The sequence below is a fragment of the Artemia franciscana genome, chromosome 1 (assembly GCF_032884065.1).
Source record: "Artemia franciscana chromosome 1, ASM3288406v1, whole genome shotgun sequence".
In the NCBI taxonomy this organism is placed as follows: Eukaryota; Metazoa; Arthropoda; class Branchiopoda; order Anostraca; family Artemiidae; genus Artemia; species Artemia franciscana.
In genome coordinates, this window is record NC_088863.1 from 34311134 (window position 1) to 34338862 (window position 27729).

Consider the following 27729-nt stretch of genomic DNA (forward strand, 5'->3'; position numbering starts at 1 on the left):
AAATGAAGGGCATGGAATGATAAAATGAGTGGCCTGGTCGGCCACTTCCGATTATCAAAAAGGTCATAATCTGTCCACAAGCGGTGGACAAAAAGTCCACCGCTTGACTTACCTTTTCCTACGCTTGCTGGCCCATACTATAGCGAATTCCAGATCTAATCACCATGAAACGTGATACAGTCTTATATTTTTTGTAAAAGTGTTATTCAAGGCCAGACATTGAAAAAAAAAACGAAATTAAACTAAAAATCAATACCAAAAACGGCAGAGCAAGAAGAAAAAACTTTTAAGAATAGTCTCTGTCTTGAATTGAACGTACGATCTTTGAGATAAAATACTAACACTATATTCATTGCGCTATGCACACTTTAACAGAGACATTTTTTTTTATTCTTCCAAATTAACCGTCCCTCCGCTCCCCCCCCCCAGATGGTCGAATCGGGTAAGCTACTATTTCTAATTTAATCTGGTCCTGTCCCTGATACGCCTGCCAACTTTCATTGTCCTAGATTATCTTGAAGTGCCCGAACTAAAAAACCAGGACCGACAGACGGACAGAAATTGCGATCCTTATATGGCACTTGGCCGACGGGCAAGTGCCATAAAAATGAAACAATTAACCATTGCCTATTTGAATGTAATATGCTGACGTCTGCCCAATATACCCTGCAATGTAGACTGTTAAAGTACTTCAAACACCCCAAAATCTCACTATCAGCTGAGAGTTAATGTGACTATACCTGCACACAGAACTCAATGTTTATCTTCTTATATCTCAACTCCTTGAATCAAAAGATTTACAGAAAAAATCCGAGCAGATTCAAGACAAATAAGAAGCAACCAATTCGGTAGCTCTGTTTATCTCATAGGATGAATTGAGAGGAAAAGGGCTGAATAGTATCAACTGAATAGCCCTCGTATGCTGAAACAGAAGAAGCTAGTTGAAGCCCCGTAACTATTCTCTAGGGATCCTTTTTTATCGTGGGTTCTTGACTAATTAGGAAATAATTGGAATCTTGGGGGAAATTCATCTCGCAGTTCAACTTATTTCTAAGGCCGAAGCCATCACAAGAACATCACATAGTTGCATTTAAATGTCCTGAATTTCTATGGACTGCAACCTTTCCCTTCCCTCCATTGTTCCCCATCCCGAAACGCTAAATGAAACTTTCCGGAAAACGCTGAACATAAATTCAGCATCATGCAGTTGATCCACTTTTAGCAGAAATTTTGAATTGTTGATCTGTCTTCTAATTAAGAATTATGATATTCTGATTAATAATTTCTTGCATATATAAAGTAACAAATTTGTTGTTTTAATGTTTCTCTTAGGCCTAGTTTTCTTAAATAGGCCTATACTAGGGGTTTAGCTGGGTATAAAAGGTTATTGCATTAAGATAATTTGGGGTTTCGTTTCTGTCATATGTTCCTTTCTAGGTCCCCATCCCTGACAGGGAAATCCTTGCTTATGTGGCCTTAGCGATGAAATTTTAATTGTTTTTTTTTCTAGCCTAAAAAGCTGTAATGACTAACAGGACTGCAAGGTGATCTTGAGGAGTGGTGCCCCTTAAGGATATTATAACCAAGTAAATGACAGAGCATTTGAACTGGATTATGATTAATGGACAATTTTTTCTAGTTTAGATGTTTATGGGCTTAAAAAACCTTTTCCTAGCTAATTTATCTATTATGGATTGCCTCCCTATAGCCTAGTAGGAATAATAGGTATCAGTCTAGATTTTGGACTATTGAGCAGAAAACATATCAAAAACCAATTTTTACTTCAAAATATGCATAATATTTGTAGCTAAGACATTTTACATGCAGCTCTGCAACACTCTACCCCTCCCCCTCTAATGTGCAAATATATTTCCAAAATTTGATATTTATCCCAATTTGTATTGTCCCAAGGTGTCTCTCTTGTTGGCAGGGATAGTAGTGATCCAGAAGTATTTTACTTACAGCTACAGGAAAAAAAGACCAGGTCTCAGGTAGAAATGTGGTGTTTTACTAGGAGGTTTTATTGCCCAAGCTGGTAGAATTAGGGATAGATGGTATCCTAGCCTAGCTAAATTTGTTGCAAGAAAAGAAAGCAGCAGTAAAATTCTAGTTTAGTGACTTCTTGCTATCTCATATAGAGGTTAGGTTAGGAAAATGAAACTTCCAGGGATGGGTCTACAGGCTAAAGTATGTCATGAGAAGGTATTTTGAAGTACCAGCCTCCACTCCCTCTAGAGGTTCCTGACCTTTGATGACCTTTAAAAATATGTGTGTTATAAAAATGAAACCTTGCAAAATATATCTTCTGCTTGAATGAAGTATAACAAAATTGTTTCAGCTTCACAACTTTGCTCAATCCCAATTTATAAGGTTTTAAAGATATGCATATACATTTTCTAAATTTTGAAAAAAAAAACAACGTTGATGTGTCTCAGAATTCTACTCAAATAAAAGGAATTGCATTTTCAGAACTAAAGGCAGAGAAAAAGCAACTAGTAACTGAAAATTAAGGTAAAATGTTGTTTTGTCAAAATTTCAATTGGAAACCCATCATGTAGGCAAATTTCAGGGCCCTCTAGAGAGAGAAGGAGTAGAGGTAGGTACTTTAAAATACCTTCCTGGGATATACTTTAGCCTGTAGACCCATCCCCAAAAGTTTCATTTTCCTAACCTAACCCCTTTTGTTTAGTAACAAGAAGTTACTAAACTAGAATTTTATTAAAAGCAGCATTAGACCACTAGAAAACATAGACAACTAGATTTATCTGTTGTTAATCATAGTAGTACTTTGTCTGGTACCAAAAGAGAGGGTATTAGGCTATATTGTCAGAAAAGTAAACATGATTTTTAGAAGGAGTACACAGTTAAGGTCCAACAGTACTGCTTTTATTTTGTTCAGTATGTTTCCATCAGTAGTGGTCAACCACTAAATATTTACAGTGGGGCCTAGCCATGTTTAGAAGTGCCTACAAAAAATGTTAAGTTTTCCATTTTTTGGGGGAATACTACCAGATACCAACCCCCTGGCTACATCCCTGATTAATTTGAGCCTCAGTTGAGCCCCTATTAAATCACTAACCAGGTAATAGACCAACCAACAAGGTATAAGAATAACCAGATGCCATCTCTACTAGATTTGACAATCACTAACAACTGAGGATTGTTAGGGAACACTGAGTACCTCCCACCCATTGGTGCTAGTGATCACATCTGCATTTGACTTGACTTGTCCTGACTTGCTACTTAGTCAACAAGCAAACAATTGTTCTTAACAAACTTACACCAACCACAGCAAAATCAGGGAAATAATACAAGGCAGTAGAATAGGACCAAGTTATTGTTGAGTGAGACACTGAGCTAGCCTGGTAAAATTTTAAGAATAATGCTACAAGCTGAGAAGACATGCACTTAAAGTTTGTTTGTGAAGGCACCAAAAACACTGCTACACCCAAACCAGCCTATTAAAAGGGCTATGAACCATAAGAAGAAGGCTTTTTCAAAGTATAAGAACTGCAAATGCACACAACACTGTGATCACTTTGCAAGAGCAAGGAAAAAAATTCAGGCAACTGACTAGGCACTTGATAGCTGACTATGAAAATAACTAGGCATTGAACATCAAAGAAAGCACAAAGAGGTTATGGAGATGTGTATCTGCTGAAGATAAAAGTAGAAAAACTATTCCATTCCTGCTCAATCCTGAAGGAAAAAAACTGGAAGATCTGAAGGACATTGTAAATTTTCTAAACAACACATTTACATCCAACATCTCATTGAACCCCCCAGACAAGCCACTATGGCCTGTCCCTAGGGTGGCTTAGCACCCAATGCCAAAAATTTACATCACAATGGGCAAGATTAAGAAAAGGCTGAGTAAACTAGACCCCCAAAAAGCTAAAAGCCCAGATTGTATACATCCTAGGCTCCTTAAATAACTCATGGGTATAGTAGCTGAGCTGCTTTATTTGCTATTCAAGCTGTCCCTTCAGACTCATAGCATGCCTGCAGATTGGTGGACAGCCTAGAACCTAGCCTGAGAACTATTGACCCATTAGCCTGACCTTGGTTGTGGCCAAACTTATTAAAAGGATAGTCAATGATGCAATCATAGTGTATATAACAAAGAATGGCCTTCTTTTTGTTGGTCAGCATGGCTTCAGGAAAGGCATGTCTATCAAAACAAACCTAATACTAGCTTATGAATCCTATAACTGATCTGCTGGAGCAGGGTTTTCCAGCTGAGGTGTTCCTACTGGGTCAATCTAAGGCCTTTGATAAAATATCTTACTGCTGCCTGATGATCAAGCAGTCAAGTATATCAGATAGACAAATATATTGCCCAGTGGATCCACAGCTTCCTATCCAATAGAATCCAGATTGTCACTGTATATGATGAAAGAGATGACCTCATCTACTCTATACAGCTCATGTTAGGTGGTGTTCTCCAAGGGACCAAACTAGACCCAACACTGTTCAACCTCTATGTAGATGATACTCATGAGGTGGTCAAGAATGGCTTGGAACTGTATGCAGATGATTCCAAACTCTGGTTCAGCAGCCTCAGAAGAAAATTGCTCTTCTCTGCAATAAGATCTCAACAACCTCTGTCTATGGGCAATGACCTGGATGCTCAATTTCAACCCATGCAAATGCAAAGTCCTGCATTTTAGTCCAAGCAACCCCTGCCATAGTTATCACATCCAAATATGCCTGTTCAGAGTGCTGAGGAAGAGTGTGATCTTGAGGCAACCATTGATGATAAGCTTAAATTTCATAGTCATTCTTGGAACCAAGCAGCTAAGGCAAACAAGGTCCTTGGTTTAATTAAGTATTCAGTGGCCAGTCACCAACCAAGAGTTATCTAGAAGCTTTACACAGTCCTTGTCCATCCCTATCTTGAGCATGACATGTCAGTTTCCAACCCACACTTTAAGCATGAAAAGAAGGTCCAATGTGTAGCAACCAAGCTCCATTTTGCCAAAGAACAACATACCATAAAAAGAGAGGAGATGTCATCCTTGCATTTAAGACAATGACCAGTGACACCATTAAGCCCAGTTTCAATCACAGTGAATACACCAGAACATGAGGAAACCCCAAAAACTGGATCAAAAATTTAACAGAAAGCATGAGAAATTCAACTTCTTCACCAATTGCACTGTGGAATTCATTCAACAAATCTACCTTGTTGGCCAGATCAGTTGACTGCTTCAAGATTGGTGTCAACCATGATTGGAGCAGTAGGTCATAGAAGATGCAGTGAGATGAGCCAGTATCATCCGGCAGGGTCTATTAAGTACAAACACTCAGTTATGGCATCATATGCAAACTGCCACTTGTCACCCTCTACCACATGGCACACTCATCCAAAGTTGCTGTTGGGCCAATGCCTCAACTTTAAACTAACCAGGTAATGGCTCATGTAGACCAGTCATGTATCTGGAGGGTGGCTGCTACTAAGTGGGTTTAATTGCAGAGCTTACACTGCCTGAGCCACCTGCCCTTTTAGCCCTCAAACATGCACAGTTGGCAATAAATCTAGTGGCACCCAACAATGAAACCAAATTGTCCTGTATATATGTAAATAATGATGATCCACTCATGAATTGTGACATGAATATTGAGTCAATGGTACCTGGTAACATCTACAGGCTCTTCAGCCTTAGTTGCTAGAAGATGCAATTTATGGTAATTTGATATAGATATTTAAGGAGTTTTGAAAAATGTGTTTTAAATTTGAAAAGTAAACCCTAATTTGGCTTAAAAATCCTACTAAAACTGGTAAATTTGCAGAATTGAACCAAAATTGGATTGAAAAAAATACCTAACACTTGATCATCTAATCACTGTTCTTTCCAAATATAACAATCATAGCTGTCACAATTTAACACCTCTCCCTTCTTAGTGGGGCCAAATTTAATCCCAGACTGTATCCAAATGGTTGCTGATTTTGTTATTTTTCCTTTGAATTGGCTTTATTTGACATTATGAACTTGTAGGTGATGGGAAATAAGCCTAAAAATAATGCAAACCCACAAAAAGGGAGATTAAATGGCTGTTATACCAGTTTGCATTCAAACCATACTGTTGTCTTTGCATTTTTTTTAACCTGCTCTAAAATTCTGCTATTGTACTGCATTATTATTGGTTTTACTCATATTTACATTTTATCATACACTAATCTGTTCTTTCAACTTCAAGGTTGATAACAAAGTATACAATTTAACAGTATACATTTTTTAATATAGCCTGCTTTTTGATGATCATTAGTAATACAGCCCTTTGTGACATAAGCTCAAAAGTCCTACTATACCATAGTGTATGACAGAGTAGGCCCTATCCAATAGTCTTATGGTAAATTTGGCCCTCGCCAGTTTTTGTAAGATTTTTTATGTACTGACTTCTGAATTATAAAAAGAAAGACTTCATACTAAAAAAACAACAACATAAAAACTGGTACACTGTTAGTTGTTTTCCTCAGAGAAAAATATTCACCTTTCATTGCAGAAGGAATTTATTTTACACACTTTATGTCTAAATTTAATTTTCAGAAGGCTTTAGATGTTGTATAATTGACAAGATAAATGCTGATTATTTGATGTCCCTAAAAATTACAAGGTCAGTTTATATTTGGCAAGAAATACACAGTGGGGATGTACTTGGAAGGGAATTATATAGTTAGGGAGTCATAGGTGTGCAAGTAAATAACTCAACGTTGTTTTGACTCTTCTGCAGTAGACAGCTGCAAAATAGGGATTTGACAGAAACAGCTACTTTCTATTTTTGTTCAACTTGCTTCTTGCAGGTTCCAATTTTGATGTCCTCCTTTGCACTCATCCTATTGGAATTGTTTGTAGTTGATTTGATTAAATGAAGAATAAATAAATCAATGATATTGGTCAGTTGTGTTTAAAGTGTAGGCTAGTTTCCACCACCAGTCAGTCGGCACAGGTACAATAACATGAGTTTTAATTACTCTTCATATAAGTTGAAGCCAAAAGCTATTAGTTATTATTCTTTGTTTGAAATTATACTATGTTTATTTTTTCAGGGGATTGAATCAAGCCAAAATGCAGGCTGTACTTGGTTTTTCCTGCATATAATGCTTTAGTGGAGGGGTCTGTTTGATCTCAGCGTACTATACCCTAAAGTCAAGTAAAATGAGTGTTGAACTAAATATATCCAATGATTTTCAAAAGTACCTTCAATCTAGCAAGCAGAGTGCTGGCTCAGGAAGTGTTTATCCAAAGAAAAACAGTTTCCAAAACTTTTCCTCAAAGTTTTCATTTGGTCCAAAAGCTGGTGTCCTAGATTCTCAGCAGGAAAGTTTATTATCAAGTGATGGATCATCTGCTGTAAGACAATATTTACTATACCTCTCCTTTCAAGTCTCTACTAATTATTTTTTTTATAGTTAAGACTTTTGAATTTAAGTGTAAAGTTTGGAGTTGAAACGGGAGTTATTTTGCTGGAATCAAGATTTTCAAACAGAAATATTGAGAGGGTATTCTGAAAACTTCTGAGCAGGGACATCCAACATTGTCGTTAGTGTGTGCCCTTTTGTAAAATGAATTTGTAATATAAAGATACCTCAATTTTCATGTTTTCCAAGATTTCCGGTTTCCCTCTCCAACTCTCCACAATGTCACCAGATGGCCAGGATTTAAAATAAGAGTTCTGAAGCACAAGAACCTTCTAAATACCAAATTTAATCCAGATCTGATCTCCCATTTGTAATTTGAGAATACCTCATTTTTTCTAATTTTTCCGAATCCCCCCTAACCCCCCTGAAGAGAGCCAATCTGATTGGGTTATGTCAATCATGTATCTAGAACGTGTGCTTATTCTTCTTACCAAGTATTGTCATGATCTCTCAACTCTAAGCGTTTTCCAAGATTTCCAGTTTCCTCCTCTAACTCTCCCCAGAGTCACCAAATCCAGTCAGGATTTAAAATAAGAGCTCTGAGACACGGGATCCTTCTAAATATCAAATTTCATTAGGATCCAATCACGTGTTCATAAGTTAAAATGCCTCATTTTTTCTAATTTTTCTGAACTACCGGATTAGCCCCCCCCCCCAACTCCCCGAAAAGAGCGGATCCGGTTCGGTTATGTCAATCACGTATCTTTGACTTGTGCTTATTCTTCCCATCAAGTTTCAGCCTGATCTCTCCACTCTAAGTCTTTTCCAAGATTTCCAGTCCCCCTCCCCAACTCCCTTCAATGACACTGGGCCCGGTCGGGATTTACAATAAGAGATCTATATTACAAGGTTCTTCTAAATAACAAATTTCATTAAGATCTGATCACTCCTCAAAAGTCAAAAATACCTCATTTTTTGAATTTTTCAGAATTAACCCTCCCCCTCTCTTTCTCTCCTAAAGAGAGCGGATCTTTTCTGTTATTTTATTTTCTGTTTCCTGTTATGTCAGTCATGTACCTAGGACTTGTGTTTATTTTTTACCACCAAGTTTCATCTCAATCCCTCCACTAAGTGTTTTCCAAGATTTCAGGTTTCCCCCCTCCAAATCTCCCTAATGTCACCGGATCCGGTCGGGCTTTAAAATAAGAGCTCTGAGACGCGATATCCTTCTAAATATCTAAGTTTATTGAGATCTGATCACCCGTTCGTAAGTTAAAAATACCTCATTTTGTCTAATTTTTCTGAATTAACTGTCCCCCCACTCCCTTCGAGATGGTCGAATCGGGAAATAGCTATTCCTAATTTAATCTGATCTGGTCCCTGATACGCCTGCCAAATTTCATCGTCCCAGCTTATCTGGGAGTGCCCAAACTAGCAAAACCAGGACAGACCAACAGACTGACAGAATTTGCAGTCACCATATGTCACTTGGTAAATACCAAGTGCCATACAAATGACTGACTGATTTATAAATCAACTTGTTGATCTCACAAGCTATAATATTAATAGCTAGTAATATGAATTTCAAACATGAAACGCACTTTGGTATTTTTCAGAATAGAGAACTAATTAAAATGTAATATGAACTATGGAAACCTAATTATTTCTGCCACTAGCACAGAGAATTTCCAATTATAATGCAAATTTCTGAAGCTAGTCTATGGCTCCAAAAATAACTGGACATCTTCACTTCAGATATGTATACAAAATAATAATCTATTTGCCATATCAAATTAAATGAATTCAGATGTTATAAAAATATCCTAAATGCTTCATTGTCTACTTTAGAAAACATCATAAAGACCGTTATGTTTCTAGTTTCCAAAAATCGTACATGTTTTTTGTTTTCAGTAAAAGGCTAGTTTTTCATAATTAAACAAATATAAGGAAACAGCATGAGACAGTTTATTTGAGCTTGTCTGTAGATATTTATCACATTGGCTACAAAGCAATAATTTTATTCATTTTAGGTTTCAATTTAGCTCTTTAATTCTATCAGAAAAGCTTTGTTGTTTCAGAAGTTAATTTGTGCTCATATTTTTAAATATAGGAGAGATAGCACATGGTACTCTTGTGGAGAAAATTTTAGTCAAAAAGCCTGACTCAATTACCCTCACTGTGCTATCTATCAGGTGGTATACCATGTGTTTTCCAGAAGACATCCGAAAATATTTTTATCAGAGGTTTTAGGTCAGCAGTTTTTCTTTGTTCTTTGAGTAATATAGAGGGTCTGGTTTAGCATAACTTCTAAACGGTTTGTTGTATGACAATGAGTGTGTTTTTGTCAGAAGTTGGATTATTTTAGCTCCAGGAAATAGTTCAGTGATTGATTTATGTTGCCATCTGCAAATACATAATTCAAACTTTGTGAAAAGTTTCCTGCTTGGGTACTCTGGGATACATGTTATTGGATATCCTGGGACATTTTTTGTCCATTGTGTCTCAAGGTACTCACTTATCTATATCAATCAACTCCAGCCAAAGGTCAAGTTGTGAGATGGAATTAGGTGGTATATACGAGATTATAATTCAAGTGGCATCTATAGCAGGGTTGCCAACTGCCAAAGTTTAAAAGGGGTGCAAATTAAGGCAGAAAAAGAGGGAAATTTGCTAAAAAGCCAAAAGTCAAAAAACTTGCATGCAGCCCTTCTCACTGTTCTGACCATTCTCATGTCATTTTTAAATAATTATAAATTATCCAGCAATCATCAAACATATTTCCTCAAAATCTTTCAAAGGTATTCAAAACAAAGTCAGGAGGCTCCCTATTGAAATCAACATCACATACTGTATAAAAAATCTAATCTCCTCTATGAAAACCTGAAGACTCCTGTAATGGCTAACTTGAAAGATGGTATGCCACTCAGATCTGTAGCTACAGTGCATGATGTTAAGAAACCAACACTTTGTTGGTACAATTGGTCAATAAGTCATTTGCTGCCTCATTGGATGAAGAAAAATGCTGTTTTGCTTCTCACCTGGCTATGATGTAAATAAAGCTTTACCTCTGAAATGGAAGATCCCTTTGAGTCTTATCTTCTGCTGTCATTGCAAACGAACTATGGATTTTGGAAAAAACGGACAAAGAAATTAGCCGGTAATTTGACAAGGCAAACAAAGGGAAATACCCAAATAAAGGGGTCAAAATGAAGCAGCAGGAGAAGACTAGCGTAAGAGGCTTATGAAAAGACATACCAGAATTTCCCTGTGCAGGCTGGAAAGTACTAGCCTTCATTGCAATTTTGGTTTTAGCTGTAATGCATTTGCCACATTCTATGAACGGCTGGAACAGCTATGCTCAAAGTACCCTTTCCCAGCTGACCGCCTTAATAACATGGATGAAACAGGCTTATCGAATGTTCAACAGAAATGCCTGAAGGTTCTGAGCCCTAAAGGGGCTAAGCAGCTGGGAACAACTACATCCCAGGAAAGAAGGAAACTAGTCACATTGGTTGGAACTATCGACCCAGTGAGGAGTTTTATTCCCCCATAACTATCTTTAGAAGGGCTTTCTTTGTGGAAAGGTTTTTAGATGGTGCTCCACCAAGGACAAAGGCCATTGCTAGTGGAAAGCCCAGAAATGAATGGATGACGGCAGAACTATTTTTTAGCTATTTTGACCACTTGCAAAGGTATGTGCCATGGTCCCCTGAGTAACCAGCTCTTCTGTGCATAGATAACCATGATAGTCATATGAGCTACAACTTTATTTCTGCAGCAAATGAAATGGGTTTGCAAATTGTTACATGCTCTACACACACGCCAAATAATTCACCATTAAAAAGTTATTTTTACCAAGCTATTGAATACTGGCTTAGAAACCATCCTGGGAGATAATTCATGGATTACAAGATCTTCGAACTTCTTGGGGTTTCCCAAAAGCTTTCATGCCATCAAACATTATGAGTGGCTTTTCTAAACTGAGAATTCATCCCTTCAATCCATATTTCTGTCAAGAATCTGACCTTTTGCCATCTTAGACTCTTATCAGCAATCCCAGCAGTCCAGCCTCTCCATCCTGGGTGAGCGAGAACAATAGAGTTGTGCACTTGAAGAGAGCAGGTCACCAGGCAGGCCGCCAATACCCAGAATTCGGAAGGCTAATAATTTTGTATGTGTTCTCTCAAGTCAGGTACTTCCTGTTCCTGAATGTCAGGTAGGCATTCAGAAGAAAAAAGGAGGAGGAAAGCCTAGCCAATCAAAGATTTTGACTGCAACACCTGTGAAAGATGCTATTGTTGAAGTAGAAAGACAAAGAGATGTCAGGAGAAAAAAGAAAGAAGAAGCAAACGAAAATAAAAAGCAAAAGACCACAATAGGAATGCAAACACAGAAAAAGAAGCTAGCAAAAGTGATTTTACATTTTAGTAGTCATATTGCTTCTGTTGATCTCTGTGCTGACAAAGATGATTTATTATACTATACCTGAGTGACCTGGAAGAGGCTCTAAGAGAACCCACAGAGGAGACAAAGCCTGGTGATTTTGCACTAGTTCTATATGCTACTAAAAAGAAAGTTTGAAGTATAATGCTGGCGAGGTCTTGGAGATTGAAATGGAATGATATAATGTGAACTTCTTGAAGCGAAAGCTCCCTACTTGGAAGTTCATATTTCCAGGGACAAAGGATAATGTTTTTGTGATGACAAGTAAAATTGCCTTACGCCTGCCAAAACTTAATTTGAGTGGTGATACAGAACGTGCAGCAAAATCTCTGACCTTTGATGTCGACCTTTCACAGTATGTTGTTGAATGAATGATGTTACAAGCTTCTGTTTTATGTGTTTATTTTAATCAAATTAGATTGTAGATTTTAAAAAAAATAATATTTGGTAAAAATGGCTGTGTTTCCCAGAGTACCCCTCAGGATGTCCCAGAGTACCCGGGGGTTTGGGTACTCTGGGACAATAAAAGGAGGTTAGGGTAAATCGTTGGTACCAAAAAAGTTTATCAGGGGATAATCTGCAAAAAAAAAATCTGAGAGAAAGCCCAATCAGTTCCATTTAAACAAGTAGCAAAGTCAAGTGGTTTGACCAACGCATTCTCCAGATATCTGCCATAAACTTGAACGTGTTCCAGGTACCCACATCTCCCTTATACAATAAACCTGATAAAAGATCAACGTGTAATTTTGGCGAAGATGTAAAAAATTTTCATATAAGTCTTTAATAAACAAAAGTCTGCGCGTAACAAGGAGAAGAGTCTTCTCACGAGGAGAAGAGTCAATGTACAAATTTCACTAGGGAAAAAACGACATAAAGAAGTTTTATGGAGAAGAAATAAAAATATAACATGTTTCTTGGAGACAAAAATCAAGACACATTAAGTTTCTTGAAGAAATAATCTACCTGCAACATGTTTCATGAATAAAAAATATCATGGTAAATTAAGTTTCCCAAAAGAAAAAATTAACATACAATAACTTTTACGACGAATCGTTTTAAGATAAATAAAGTTTCACTAACGAAAATCAGAACCCAACAAGTTCCGCAAATAAAATCGGCTCCACGAGGAGGAAAATCAAAATATAAGTTTCACGAAGAGAAAAATCAACATGCAATAAGTTTCATAAAGAAGAAATAAAAATATAACAAGTTTTTCGAAGACATAAATCAAGATACATTAAGTTTCTTGAAGAAATAATCGATATGCAACATTTTTTCACGAACAAAAATCAGCATGTATCATGATTAACGAAAAAATGTCACATGTTTCAAGTAAATCAGCATGCAACAAGTTTCACTAGGAAAGCATCAATATAAATTATGATTCATGAATAATAAAGCAGCATGCGACAAGTTTCACAAACAAAAGAAACAGCATGCTACATGTTTCATGAAGAAAAATATCACAATAAAATAAGTTTGATGAAGGAAAAAAAAAATCAAAGTATAACAAGTGTCACGAAGAAAAACTAAAAGTAAAACAAGTTTCACGATGAAAAAAATATTAACATGCAGCAGATTCCACGAAGAAATAATCAATATACGACATTTTTCATGAGCAAAAAAAAAAATCAACCTGCAAAATAATGAAGAGCAAGTTTCACGAAGAAAGATAACAACTCAATATGCAAGATGTTTCACGAAGAAAAAATCAACATAAGACCACTTTCATGAAGATAAAATAAAAATACGGAAGTTTCATGAAGAAAAAAACAATGTACAACAAGTTTCACGAAGAAAAAATCGACATGTATTGGCCTTGTTTGAAAATTTAGAGATATTCAAGTGGTTCGAAAAACAATCTTTATATTGTGTCTCCTTTTTCAGAGGCAGTCATGCTATACGGTGGGGCACTCGTTTCTAAAGGTGTAGGTAGTCCTACAAAATAAACGGTTAACATAGACATTTATTATGTAACATGCACCTGCTGGCTATCGTCGGAATGACGGGGGAGGGATGCATTCAAAACTAGGTGTAGGGCTGTAGCGGAATGAAGGGATAGGGCTGTCGTCAAAACCAGTGAAGGGATAGTACTCTTATACATGAAAGGGGAAAATTCAATTATTGTTTGTAGGAACCCCCGTCCTGATGTTTTACAACCGCTGGTTCAATACGATAATCCCTAGAAAAAAAAATGAGTAACCACACACCTTACTACCCTTCTCAGGAAGAATCCGAGATTTAATATTTTTGTAGAAATGAGATATGAATCCAGATATGATGTCCAGGGTTCGTGGACATCTTGGGAATTTCATGGTGTAGTTTTCAGACATGTGAAACTCCTTTTTTAGAGGGTATGTACTCTTATTTGAAATAATACAAAGTTTCTTATACAAACAGCATCAAAAGTAGACTTTTTTATGCATTCTTTGTTATCAAAATAAATCTCTTAGATATTAAAATTTAGCGTTTTCATGTGTTAGATCTCATGGATTGTATTTGGCAGCATAGTGACCAGGCTTATTTGTTCGTTATTAGATACAAATTTTTTTTAGATACATCTTCAGGTCTATTTATTGTTTTTTTCGTATTTGGTTTTCAGATTAGTAATTCTACTTTTTCTTATCATTGCTGTCTCCTCTTCTTCTGTTTTCCCCCTTTTGAAGTGCTGCATCATTTCTTGTGGAAGACCTTTGAGCTTGCTTAGTTTGATAACTCAGTCTATCTGTTTCTTTTCCTTGCAGGATGAAACAGACACTTCAAGCTATATTTTCTGGACTAGAAAGAAGGAACAATCTCCGTCTTTGTGTCCTTCTCTGGTAGGTCAATGTTTTGTTTTATGGCTATAAACGGAGGAAGTATTTTGAAAGATTAACTATCTTTACATACCTAAAAAACATACTAGCCAGAGGCGTAACTAGGGTTTTCAGTGCCTGGGCGCAATTTTGGTTTTTGCCTTCCCCTCTCACCATCACTACTTTAGTATAAATAGATCATAACATTGACGAAAAAAAAAATTCAATTTTGCACTCCTTCAGAGGCTGCATCCGATGAAAGCTGCCCCCTTGCCCCTCTCTCCCCTCTTCGTAGCTACGCCACTTCTATCAGTTATTGTAATTTAAAAGGTACTATGTGACATTGAAAAGACATCTGTCAAAGTTAATAATTTTAGTTTATCCTCTTTATTCAGTAAGCTCCAGTTATTAGTTAAATTTGTCTTTGCATATTTTGTTTGATTCACAAGACACTTAAAAGTTCTTGTTCTTTTTTCCTTTTTTTTGCAAAACGGATCATATCTTAAATGCAGGTATAGTAGGAAATTTGACATTTTTGTATCAACATGTTTTATTCGTATCTTTGAGACCCAAAAGCTACATTATGAAAGCAAATACTAATAGCAGTAAAAAAAAGAAAATCTGAAATGCAGTTTTACGTTTTTCTGTTTTCAAGAAATTTATGTTGTGCATCATCCCTTTTTCATTTACCGTTGTTTATGACTGAGCTTCCAGGGTGTTCGTAACTTGATTTTTTGTATTTTATTGTTTTTCCATTTTATTTCCGAAATTAAAGATAGTGAGGATCTATTCAAATTCTTGATACAAGTGCGTGTTAACCTGAAATATTTTATTGGTCTTCTGTTTTCTTTACCAGGCTATACGTAACTCTCAGAGGCTTCGGACTTTTTTTTCAAACTAGTCAAGACATAGAAGAAGTAAGGACAAGTGAAAGACTGAACGCTTAGAATAGTATTTTTAGTGTGAAAACCATTGGGTAAATTAAACTAGGAGCAAGGTTTTTACAAATAAAAGTAATGAGTAACTTAAGCTTAAGAGAACCAAAAATATTCTATAAATAATTTAGGCAGCCGCTCTTTCATTTACGCTAAATATTGGAATATGTCGCAGAAGCATCGTAAAACTCTGAAGTTGGACTTGGACTTAAGAAATGGGGGCTTGAGGAGGCTGTAGCCCCTCTCATATACATCTTAATTTCTGTTCCTTAATTTTTTCTTCAGGAAAACCGCAAAATATTGTAGTTTTTATAGATAGGAGCTGGAAACCTCCTCTCCTGGTTTTTCAAACTTGTAAAAATTTCATGCTATAATTTCTGTATCGATTTCATCTTTTTGGGGCCATTTTCTCCCGTTTTCGCATTTTTCTCATGCTATATACTTTCCATGTGTGAATCTATAATTAAGGATGTTTGTATGTTTAAAGTCAGTATAGAGACGATTTTTCTTTTATGTAGGCCTGTAGTAAAAATTCCTTTATTTTAGACTTTGAGTTTCATTTCACAAGCGTTGCTTTTTACCTAGCGAAAATTACCATTATCAACTTAGCAAAAAAAAAAACTTGCAAATCTATATATATATATATATATATATATATATATATATATATATATATATATATATATATATATATATATATATATATATATATATATATATATAAATGCTAGCATACACAGAAAACTAAGGGGAAGGTACCACCATCCCCCACTGCAATTTTTATCCGTTGGGGCGTATATTTGCATCCCATCTCGATCGTTCACAACAGTATAGATTAGCCTAACCTTTTAGAATTAGGCAATTCTAATCTCAGAAGAACTAAGCAACAAGAAGAAAATTTATTATACTACAGTATTCATAGAATTTAATATTCCACAGTGTTTTAAACTTAAAATGGAACTGAAATAATTTCATAGAGGCTACATATTTTAATTTATAAACAGCTATAACAAGTAAACGTTAACAAACTTTCAGATGACTTGAAGCCAGTTTGCGCCAACATAACGGCATCTGCATGTAATTTATTGGATTAGAATCAGAGATGCGATTGTGTCTTACACAAAAATTCGTGAACGCTTCTTCTTCAACATTGCTATGAAATTGTGAGAATGTATAAAGCTTTTTTACATGGTTTATTTAGATTTTGTAATAAAAGGGGGGATATAGAAGAGGCCCGTACACAGGTAGATCCCACCTTCCCGCTGGTCTCCTAAATTCTTTTGAATATCTTGTTCAAACTATCACAAAAATTTGTTTTTTTTATAACTCCCCCTCCCCCTAAAAAAAAATCCCGCGCACATGCCTGGAATATGACGTTACAATTTGAACAGCCAGGTATAATTCTTATCTCAGGTCTAAAATATGTATTCGCCTGTTGAGAGATTACAGCAGAGAGGCTGAAGTGGAGTTCGATATTTGTGTCTGATATGTCTACCTGAAGCTGTTCCGCTAGTCTTTCGTTTCTTCAAGTCATATTTCTGCTTTCAAGTGGAAAGTTCCGTAATAAAAGGCATGCTTGCAGGGACCAATTTTAAATTGAAGTTGAATTAAAGTATAAAAGTGCTTAAGATGAGTGGCGGTTTTGGGGCCTCATTGTCTCGTTTTTCTTCTAGTAATAAATGGAAAAATTCAGAGATCCAAAAAGGTGCATTTTCTGACAGGTCCGGAAGTCCTGCCGAGGGGTGATACCTGAACTTGTGCAATTTTGTCTCTGTTTTTGGTGATACAAATTTGCATCCAGCCCTGCTACTCAAATTCATGAAGCTATTGCTATGTGGAAACTTAAAATGTTTCCAAGTTTTTTACAGTTCTTTAAAAAAAATTGGGTGCCAAAAGCAGTGAATCACTGACTTGATTCACGATAATTTTGAAGATTATTTGAAGTGTAAGAAATTTACTTTTGCTTCTTTCAGACTCGAATGCAGCGTATCACAGGATTCATAACATGTTTATTTCTTAGTGTTTTCTGTTTTGGCTTCGCTACTTTTTACATTCCGCTTTTGGTTTTCAAAGCTAGGAAATTTGTTGCATTATACACTCTTGGAAGTGTTTTTTTAATGACCAGGTAGGTTTTACTTTTACATATTTTCTTCTATCATTTTGTTTAAGCTTGTCTGAAAATTAATCACTCGCTAGTCTGGCGTTGTTGCCCTTATCAAACTCGTTTCAACGCAGTTTTAAAAGTAGGACTTAGGAAAGAATAACATCAAGCTTCGTGTCTATTGGAGAAGTATAAACATTAACCTATTTTTCTTTGTGAGGGGCTAGCTTGCAACAATGCTGCTGATCTTGGTTGTTTTTGCACATCAGAGGAAAGCGTTGATCAGAGCAAAGGGGTGTTGGAAAAAAGGATTTTGGTTTTTAATTCCTTATAGAGTTGGGTAACAAAAACGGTGGCATGATTTATTCATTTGTTTTTTCGTTTGATGGCAGATTTAATGTTCATCGACTATGTTAAGAGCCAATATCGGTTATTAAATACATAGAAAACGGAGTATGTTTAGCAAAGATATTTTGGTAATTTTATAATATTTTAAGGAATTTGCCACTAAAAGACTTCAATCTTAGCAAGGCATTATATCAACATTTATTTCTACTGGCGAGATAAATCCAGGAATGGATATTTTATGAGTACATTTTCTGGATCTGCTCTAAATAAGAAACCCAGTTGAAAATTGACTCGATATTTTGAAACAAAAGAAAGCCTTATGATTATATCTAGAAAACAGAATTGAGTTGTTTCATCTTATGTTTAAGTGTTTGAAACAATCGAAGAAAAGGAATGGCGCATGTGCCATAGATTAATGTTTTGAGAAAACATGCAAAGCTTAATGAAGCATTTCTTTCTTTTGTTGGTAAGTTGCAAAAATATCCCCACACAGTCCATCCACAGCATTAGCGCCTTCTTTTTCTGAAAGATATGTTAAAATCGTATTAGCTTCTAGTGCTGAGGAAAGAAGAAAAGAAGTTATGGTACAAAAGGATTTTTTTTTAATCGTTTGGCACGCATAGCCTACGTTGAAGAAGGACGAAAACTTTTGCAAATATGATTTTTTTTTTTTTTTTTTTATTCTAAATTTTTCTTGGCTGATTCAGCCGTACGCGTTTGCTTTCATGTGTTTCGTAGGGTATGAATAAAAAGAATAATATATTGTCTTTCTTTTCTTATTATCTTGTGACATCCAGGCTTTCAAAAACTTATTTCTTGCTCCTTATGTCTACCGCAACGTCTCACTCGTCACCAAAAAGTCATGGGACCTTTTCCATTATACTTGTGCTACTGCTGAAAATTCCTTGTTATAGTATTTCCGTTGTATATATACCAAGTAGTTGAGTTGGTTACCTGCTTAACCGGATTAAGACGGTCAATACTCGACGATATTGCGTAGTATTTCCTCAAACATGCCCTTTACTACCTGTCTCCGCCGCCACAAAAGCTCGCACAAATAGGAGTCAAACAATGATCGTCTGTATGGGCTCGCCGTGCGTGCCAGTGCGAGTCTCTCTTATGGTGTAGACAGATATTACGGTAATCAAAGCCAAAGTATGTATTCTTTTACTTAATTGACAGATAAAAAAAAAATGTATTTTAAATAGTGGTATACGTATATAACAGACAGATCCAATTGAGATGTGGACAAAGTACACTGAAAATAAGCTAAAACCTCAGCTCTAAAAAGAAAAACAGAAATCCCACATTTATGTGCCAAACACATTATTACCAAGGATGTATAATATTTTATTAATCAATCTAGAAAAAAATTTAGATGTTCTGTTGGAGGATAAACTTTTCTTTCTTAGTATTCTTAAAAAGTAAAAGTTTTACGTCCATAGTAAAAATTAGTCAGTGAAAAAGATCTAGTCAAGCAGCCCTTAGTAACTGTAAGTCAGGAGTGACCGGGCCAAAAGTAACCAAATCTCTAAAAAAGGAATTTTGATAACAATTAATACATCAAATAAATTGGTTTTTCATTCTTATTCTGGTGCAAATATAAAAAGATCGTTAAGTTTAATGTTGCCCTTCAAAAGCTACGAACCAGGGAAAGTTTCCTTGATCTTCGAAAAAGGTGGGAAACATCCCTTCAAAAGTTAAGCAATCCCAATGAAATTTACACCATTCGATTCACCACACCAGAGAACCTTCTTTGTTAGGTTTAAGCTCCTAATTACAAAAATGTAGAATTTCGTGTTTTTTTTCTCCCAGAACAAAATTATGGATGTGATTTTTCTTTCTCTCCAGGGATAAATGTATCAAACGAATTGTCCTAAAACGTCAGGAGAGGGCTTATTTGAACGGAAATTGAAAGTTCTAGTGTCCTTTCTTAGTGATCAAAAAGATCATGCCACGAGAAAGTAGCGTTTTCTGCCATTTGTGGTTCCAAACTTTGATTTTGCCCCAAAGAGGTCCAAGTCCTATCGGTGGAAGATTCTGAGGTATGCAGTCAATCTAAAAGTGCCCAAACATCATTTAATTGGGCTTCTCAGTATCATAGGAAGTATTGCTGCATGGTGACCCATTTGTACCCGAAAAGTCATGTAGTCTGTACTAGATAAATTGTTAATATGGACATTTATCTTAATGCTTGATTTAACTATTTTGAGTTACTTGATTTTTCATGAAATTATGTTTAGTAATATTAAAGTACGCATCAGCTATTATGAAGGAGGTGTAGTGGGTCATTGTGTGGGTGGGATGTGGCATTGTCTAAAAGAACACATCTAAATGTCCAAATAGTCTAACTATCCATAACTCTTCAGATAAATATAGATATAGAGGGGGGTGAGGTTTAGGTATTAATCCCTCATCTCCTTTTATGTAGACTAAGCCTGAGTAAGGGTGTTGTAGGGTAATAGTTCCCGGTAAAATTCTAGTTAATTGACTTCTTGCTATCTCAGAAAGGGTTTAGGTGAGGAAAGTGAAACTTTCAGGGATTAATCTACAGACTAAAGTATGTCCCGGGAAGGTATTTTGAAGCAACTACCTCCACTCCTTCTCCCTCTTGAGGGCCTCGACCTTTGATGACCTTTAAAAATGTGTGTGTTATAAAAGTGAAACCTTGCAAAATAGATCTTCTGCTTAATTGAAGTACAACAAAATTGTTTTCAGCTTCATAACTTTGCTCAATCCCATTTTATACGGTTTTAAAGATATGCAACTACATTTCCTAAATTTTGAAAAAAAAACATTGATATGGCTCAAAGTTCTACTCAAATAACAGGAATTGCATTTTCAAAACTAAAGGCAGAGAAAAAGCAACTAGTAACTGAAAATTAATGTTAAATGTCGTTTTGTCAAAATTTCAATAGGTTTAGGTTAGGTCATGGAGGCAAATTTCAGGGCCCTCTAGAGGGAAGAGGAGTGGAGGTGGGTACTTTAAAATACCTTCCCGGGACAAATTTTAGCCTGTAGACCCATCCCTGAAAGTTTCATTTTCCTATCCTGAACCCTTGCTGAGATAGCAAGAAGTCAATTAACTAGAATTTTACCTAGTTCCCTTCTTATTGCAGAAAATATTTCCTGCAATTTTGAGCTCCATTTAACAAAATGATCTGCTTCGTATTTTGCAAAATCATGCACAGTGATATGTAAATGAGCATCATTCATTATGAAGGAAGTTATGGAATTAGTATGGTACTGGGTAATTTTGTAGGCGGGGGGCAGATGCCCCAAAGAGTGCTTTTCAATGCCTAAATATCCTAGCACTCATTGAGCCATCAGATAAGTATAGAACGAGGTTTGGGGAAGGATGGTGGCTAATCTCTCCTATTTCCCAGGAATAGTTTTAGTTCACTATATTATTGGTGGTAGGATGGGGGGATAGTGCCCCTCCCATTGCGACAATCTTTTTCTACGTAGCATAAAGTATTGCATTTACCTTCCTAACAGCACTGAGGTGGAAACTGCAAGGCGGGGGATTAGCCTACCCAGGAAAGTTTTCGGAGAGAAAAGGAGGGGATGTGCTACCACGATTTTTGTTTACTGCGATTTTAAATGGCAAAATTTTTCTTTTTTAATTATATATAATGTTTTAATACATGAAAACATGTGTATGCAATATATTTAAACATCAAAGAACCTCACTGTAGAAGTTGCTATCACTTTGGCCGCGTAGAAGGTCTTTAAACGAGCAATAATACAGCTATGCAAGCACACAGCACACACCTACGCAAGTTCCGCCTCCATCCCAATCTATTTAAAGTATCCCTCTTTACATCCTCCCCGGAAGTTTCAATTTCCCTTCAATATTTCGTTATGACATCCTCTCAACTCAACCGTGGACGACCTGCTTTCCGTTTAGCCCTAGATGGGGCCATACAACAGTTTATGCATAAATTGTTTTATTCATAATTTACAATAAACAATAATAATAATAATAATTTGGACTCTGCCAGCAGGAGTGTATCACATACAAATCTGTCGAGTTCTTTTCCTGAAAAAAAGAGCTTAAAACAATTTTATGTTGCTTGATGTTTTTTTGTTTTTTTTCAGTTTTATCTTTCTCAAGGGACCAACCACGTTTGCTAATTACATTTTTGCACGGGAAAGATTGCTATTTACATCTGTTTATGGAGGCTCACTAGTGGCAATCGTATATTTTTCCATGTTTCTTCAGTCTACGGTTTTTACTGTATTATTAGCAATATTGCAAGTAAGTAGAACATCTTTAACTGGATATTCGTTTAATTTTGATTTAGAGTAAGCATCATGTAAAGCTGAGCTACTTCATCTATTTTATGCATTAAAGTCCAATGAGCGTATGTGTAATGGAAGGGGATTGAGGCCATTTCTTTATTTTCCGTTTGATTTAATATCAATTATCAACAAAAAAAAAAAATATCCCAACCACTTACCCTTCAAATTCTAGAGAATGACATAGAGGAGGAATGATCAGTAATATGAAGAAGCCCTGTCTTTACTGGTGCTTCAATTAGCCACATTGCTCCACTTCAAAGTGTCCAAAACAGAGCCGTTCGTGAAGCAATTTCTAGCAACTCTAACGCCAAACCCCTGCAGTCGATCCACGATCGTTTTGACGTGGCGTCTATGTCGGTGTTCTAGAAGTACATGCATTGCCCTCAGAAAAAATCCACAAAATCAGAAAAATTGAAATCAACTTTTATCTCAGAAGGGGTTTAAAAAAAAGGTATAAAATCATGTATCCTGCTATCACTAAGTGAACGCTCAACACTTACAACCTTGCTTAACACACATCAATCAAAATTAAAATACAAAAAGTAAGAATACTACTACTACTACTACTAATAACTCACTGCAGCACCAAGCCGCCTGAGGCCAACACAGCTACGCATGCTCCTCCTAATACTCATGATTTAATACGATTTTATATTCTATTAATTTTATCGTTAAGACTTATTTAGAATACAACTCATTTTCCAACAGCTTTTTAATATCACTTACATCATAACTATTTTTAATTTGCCTACCCTTGCTTTAATTTCAAATTAAGCGTGTATCGTTTGCTTAAGCCTGTTTTGCTTAGTGAGTATTTTATTAGATGAGGTCGTGGTCATCAAAGTAGGATGTCTTTGAAATGTGTGAATTTTCAAAGTTGAAGTTGTCGTCCTGTCCTAAAACTCCTAACTGACGATCTGCTGTTAGAACCGCTTTGAGGCTGAATATTACTGATCAAATAACACAAATAGGATGCTTTTTTAATTCGGGAAACAAGACCAACCGTAAACATATATATCTCAGGAAACCTGTGATCAGATATTTATAAATCAATGCAACCTTTTCGTTCTTTTTATTCTTCTGTTTTTCCTTGTCAAAAGCGAAAACAAAGAATTCATCATTTTAGAGGTAAGCTTTATTAGGTTCACTGCCCTAACCGACCTTTTTTGCTTCTACGTTTTTTTGTTGCTATTATATTTACTTTCCCCTTAAAGCTAAAGTAGTATAATTTTAATCATACAAATTCCTCACCTACAAATTATTAGTTTCGTTTAAATCTGATTTTCCCGTCCTTTGCGTACAATGTAATTTTACGGCCCTGATGTGGTTTGGCGATCAAGTTGATCATAATTTACTTCTTGATAAGCTTTTAAATGACTTATACGTTGATCGTATTCTTGTGAGTATTGTTCCTCCATATTGTCAGTTTCTATTAAATCTGATTTTCCGGTCCTTTGCGTAGAATGTAATTTCACGGCCCTAATGCGGTTTGCCGATCATGTTGATCATAATTTACTTCTTGGTAAGCTTTTAAATGACTTATACGTTGATCGTATCCTTGTGAGTATTGTTCCTCCATATTATCAGTTTCTGTTAAATCTGATTTTCCCGTCCTTTGTGTAGAATGTAATTTCACGGCCCTGATGCGGTTTGGCGATCATATTGATCATAATTTACTTCTTGGTAAGCTATTAAATGACTAACACGTTGATCGTATCCTTGTGAGTATTGTTCCTCCTGTATCAGTGTATCATTCTGTATCAGTTTCTATTAAATCTGATTTTTTCGACCTTTGCGTAGAATGTAATTTCACGGCCCTGATGCGGTTTGGCGATCGTGTTGATCATAATTTACTTCTTGGTAAGCTTTTAAATGACTTATACACTGATCGTATCCTTGTGAGTTTTGTTCCTCCATATTATCAGTTTTTATTAAATCTGATTTTCCCGTCCTTTGTGTAGAATATAATTTCACGGCCCTGATGCGGTTTGGCGATCATGTTGATCATAATTTACTTCTTGGTAAAGCTTTTAAATGACTTATACGTTGATCGTATCCTTGTGAGTATTGTTGCATCATTTCTGTTAAGTCCTTGCCAGTGTGTAGAATTCCAAAATTGTTACTTTAACTTTCTCCTAGTTGTTGAATGGAGCCTAACTTGTCCCTAAGTTGTCTTTAGAGAACAAAGAAAATTTTTGATTGTTCCTTTCGTATGGAATAGGTAATCGTAAATACTTGACAGGGGGCTCATTTAATCGGGAATTAAAAGTACTAGTGACGTTTTAAAATGTAAAAAGTGACTGGTAGGCAACTAGTCACCTCCCATGTCATTTTTTGCTCCTAGCACCTCCTTGACCTTTATGGCTTTCGATAAGAATTTCCAGATATCTGTTTTTTTTTTAGAATAAACAAAAAATTTAAATAAATATTCCTCTGGGAATGACATGACCCACACAGCCCTAGATCCATGGCTTAAATTATACAAACGGCCCATTCTTTACAGTTAGCTTTTGTAGTGGAAAAATTGGGGTGTATGCAATTTTGGCTGTCCGACTGGTTTTAACTCTTAAGAATCGTTTTCTGGTCCGATTTGCACAATTTTGATAGTAGGGGGAGAATGTTAGGAGATCCGACAATAGATCAGAAAACTTTTTGTTTTCGATAAGTTTGGAACTTTCAGTCTTGAGGCCCTTGGTAAAGGGAACTCCAATGTATTAACAAAATTTAGTTTGGGACATATTCCCCTCCGCAAAAATAGAGCCCAAAACGGGGCCAAAAGGCTTTTTCCGGTCAGCTTGAATTTTGTACCAAGTTCCTTGTTTAGGAAGAGATTATTCAAATTAATCTCTGTTCAAGTCTATATGTAAGGTGTATTATGCCCGCAAAGAAAAGATGCATGAAAATCACGTAAAAGAGCGATAATATAAAATATTATCATTTGAGGTCTCCGATTGCTTAGAAAGTTGGTACTGAGAAGCAGAAGAAGAATATTTTTCAAAAATAGAAGTTCTCTTCAAAACTGAGCTTCCTTAGAACAAAAAAGACACCAGATTATAGCTTGACCCATATGACGTATTTAATTTAACTACAAAAGGCTAATCGGGATTATTTTTATGCCGTTTTCCACTTGTTTATTTATTTTTATCTTTTACTTTGAGGGGGGGGGGGGCGGATATATATATATATATATATATATATATATATATATATATATATATATATATATATATATATATATATATATATATATATATATATATATATATATATATATATATATATATATATATATATATATATATATATATATATGAAGCCAGAATAATTTTGTAAGCGTTTTCTATAGCCGGACTTAACGGGGCCTCATGCACTGTGATCTAAAACGCTATTTAAGAGTGATTTGAAGTTTTTTTTTTTTTTTTTTAAAGAAAGGGGGGACACAGAATAATATAGTCTCGGGTATGATGAAACGGTCTTAGCAAGAAAAAAACAACTTTGTTTTCATTTTTTCCATTAAGTATCCAAATTATATAGCGCATGTTTATTTCATAATCTTTTTTCTTTTCAGGTTGGCATCGTCTTCTGGTTCTTATTAAGTTACATACCTGGAGGAGCTACTGGACTGTCTTTAATAACGAAACTTTTTTCTAGTTCTGTATCGCGTACTTTACCTGTCTGACTTTTAAATTATATGTTGGTACAAAGGTGTCAAAAATGGAATATCGAAATCCAGTGATTCACACATTTTCCTATTTTACTTCTTTTCTTCTATCTGACATTGTGTCAGACATTGCAATGAATTTCTATTGAAAGGAAGCAGTTCTGAAATTAGAAAGAAAAAAAAACAAAATCGTACAGTCAAATGTAGAAGGTCTGAGAATGTTATCCAGTAAACTCACGGATTTAAATTGTTGCGGGTTTTCAAAATCGTTTTCGCTTTTGACTCTGATACAAACGAATCAACACGAAGAACGATTGAAAAGGAAAAGCAAAAACGAATCTTTGACTCTATACTCAATGTATTCTTCTCAACAATCTACAACATTCGTTCGACTCCACCTTCTGCAGATAACTCTACATTTGAAAAGCGTTGTGAGCGGAAACAGGCTGAAATCTTGAAAAAAAAATGTCTTCAAATAAAATAAATACTGATTGAGAATCCGATCTTCCATATTATGAAAGCAAGACAAAATTGAAAAGAAGGATTTGAAATGCCTAAATATTACATATTTATACAGTCGGATATTTTGTGTATACTGCTTTCTAGATGTTTTAGTTATAAATGTGAATAATAAATTTCAAGTCAAGACCTGGACAAAAACAAACAAATAACGATAGTAAGTGGATAAAGAAATAAATCCCTTGTTTCCCAAAAAAGCACAACTTATCTTTTGAAAACCGTTCGACCGGGTAAGCTGTTTGGTACAGGGCGTTAGTCGTAAATCTGAAACACAACTAAAAACTCCCTGCAGCACCAAGCCTCTCGAGGCCAACACAGCTACACAGGCTCCTTTTATTAGAAGAAGAAGATGAAGTTTATTATTATTATTCAATACAATTCAAAATGGAATTACAATACACTTATTCCCCCTCGAAAGATGATAATGAAAAAAAGATGATACAATACACCTTTGTCTCATTATAGCCCTAGAAAGCGGGATGGAACCACTTTTTTGTAAAGCTTACTGTTTGAAGTAAAGGTTCAGTGAGACGAATACCCAAAAGGATCCGTCGACAATTCCTCTGTAAAACTTGTAGCAAATCCTCCTCCGTCGTTCGGTTATAGTTATAGTTTCGGTTGTAGTTCCAGAACTATAGTTGACCACAGTCATTGCGTAACTTCCAATATTCTAATCTTGGTTCTCAGACTTATTTTCGTATTTTTCCAAACTTTTTTCGAATGCCAAAAAAAAAAAAAAACACCCTGGGCCTTCGTTATTCTACAAAAACATTTTCAGTACATATACCATCTTTACCAATAATTAATTTTTTAAAATTTTTACAAAAGGAGTTTGTCAAAGAAGGCTAAAGAACTACATTAATCCAAAGATGAGCAGAAATAAAGACAAATAATATTTCCAGCGTACAATTGCCATGAATCATCATCAATAAATAACTCAAAACAAGGAGAAACTATTACTAAGACGAGAAGGGCTAACGCCCCCGTGTGCCTTCTGAAGATCAGAACATAATTTCCAACCTACATGTACACATTGTATTTTGATTTAGTTCAACATCCTCTGAAAATTCCCTGAGGTTCTCGTCTTAGCTTCAGTGGTAGTAGTAGTAGCAATTGTGTTAGTAATAGTAGCATGCAGTCTCTTGGTTTGTTCAACATCCACCAGAACATGTTTTATAAGCTTTAACTTAGTACTCTAATCCATTCTCAAGATATTGATGATACGCCTTTTTAATAACCTGCATGCGCATAGTGTGTTT

The 27729-nt window shown here is 35.7% G+C and overlaps 1 protein-coding gene across 3 annotated transcripts; it reads left to right on the forward strand.

The window, feature by feature from the left end:
* The first annotated feature begins 1181 nt into the window (after positions 1-1181).
* On the forward strand, positions 1182-26140 carry LOC136028915 (uncharacterized). 3 transcript variants are annotated; one of them, XM_065706883.1, is made up of 6 exons: positions 1182-1299; positions 7052-7355; positions 14551-14625; positions 17510-17661; positions 22087-22246; positions 25859-26140. In XM_065706883.1, exons 2-6 carry the CDS (start codon positions 7161-7163, stop codon positions 25967-25969), a joined length of 693 nt encoding a protein of 230 aa, XP_065562955.1. In that variant the 5' UTR covers positions 1182-1299; positions 7052-7160; the 3' UTR covers positions 25970-26140. The 3 variants fall into 3 exon arrangements, with proteins under 3 accessions (XP_065562955.1, XP_065562970.1, XP_065562963.1); XM_065706898.1 differs by lacking the exon at positions 1182-1299 and adding an exon at positions 1360-1383; XM_065706891.1 differs by lacking the exon at positions 1182-1299 and adding an exon at positions 1488-1586.
* Positions 26141-27729: the final 1589 nt, after the last annotated feature.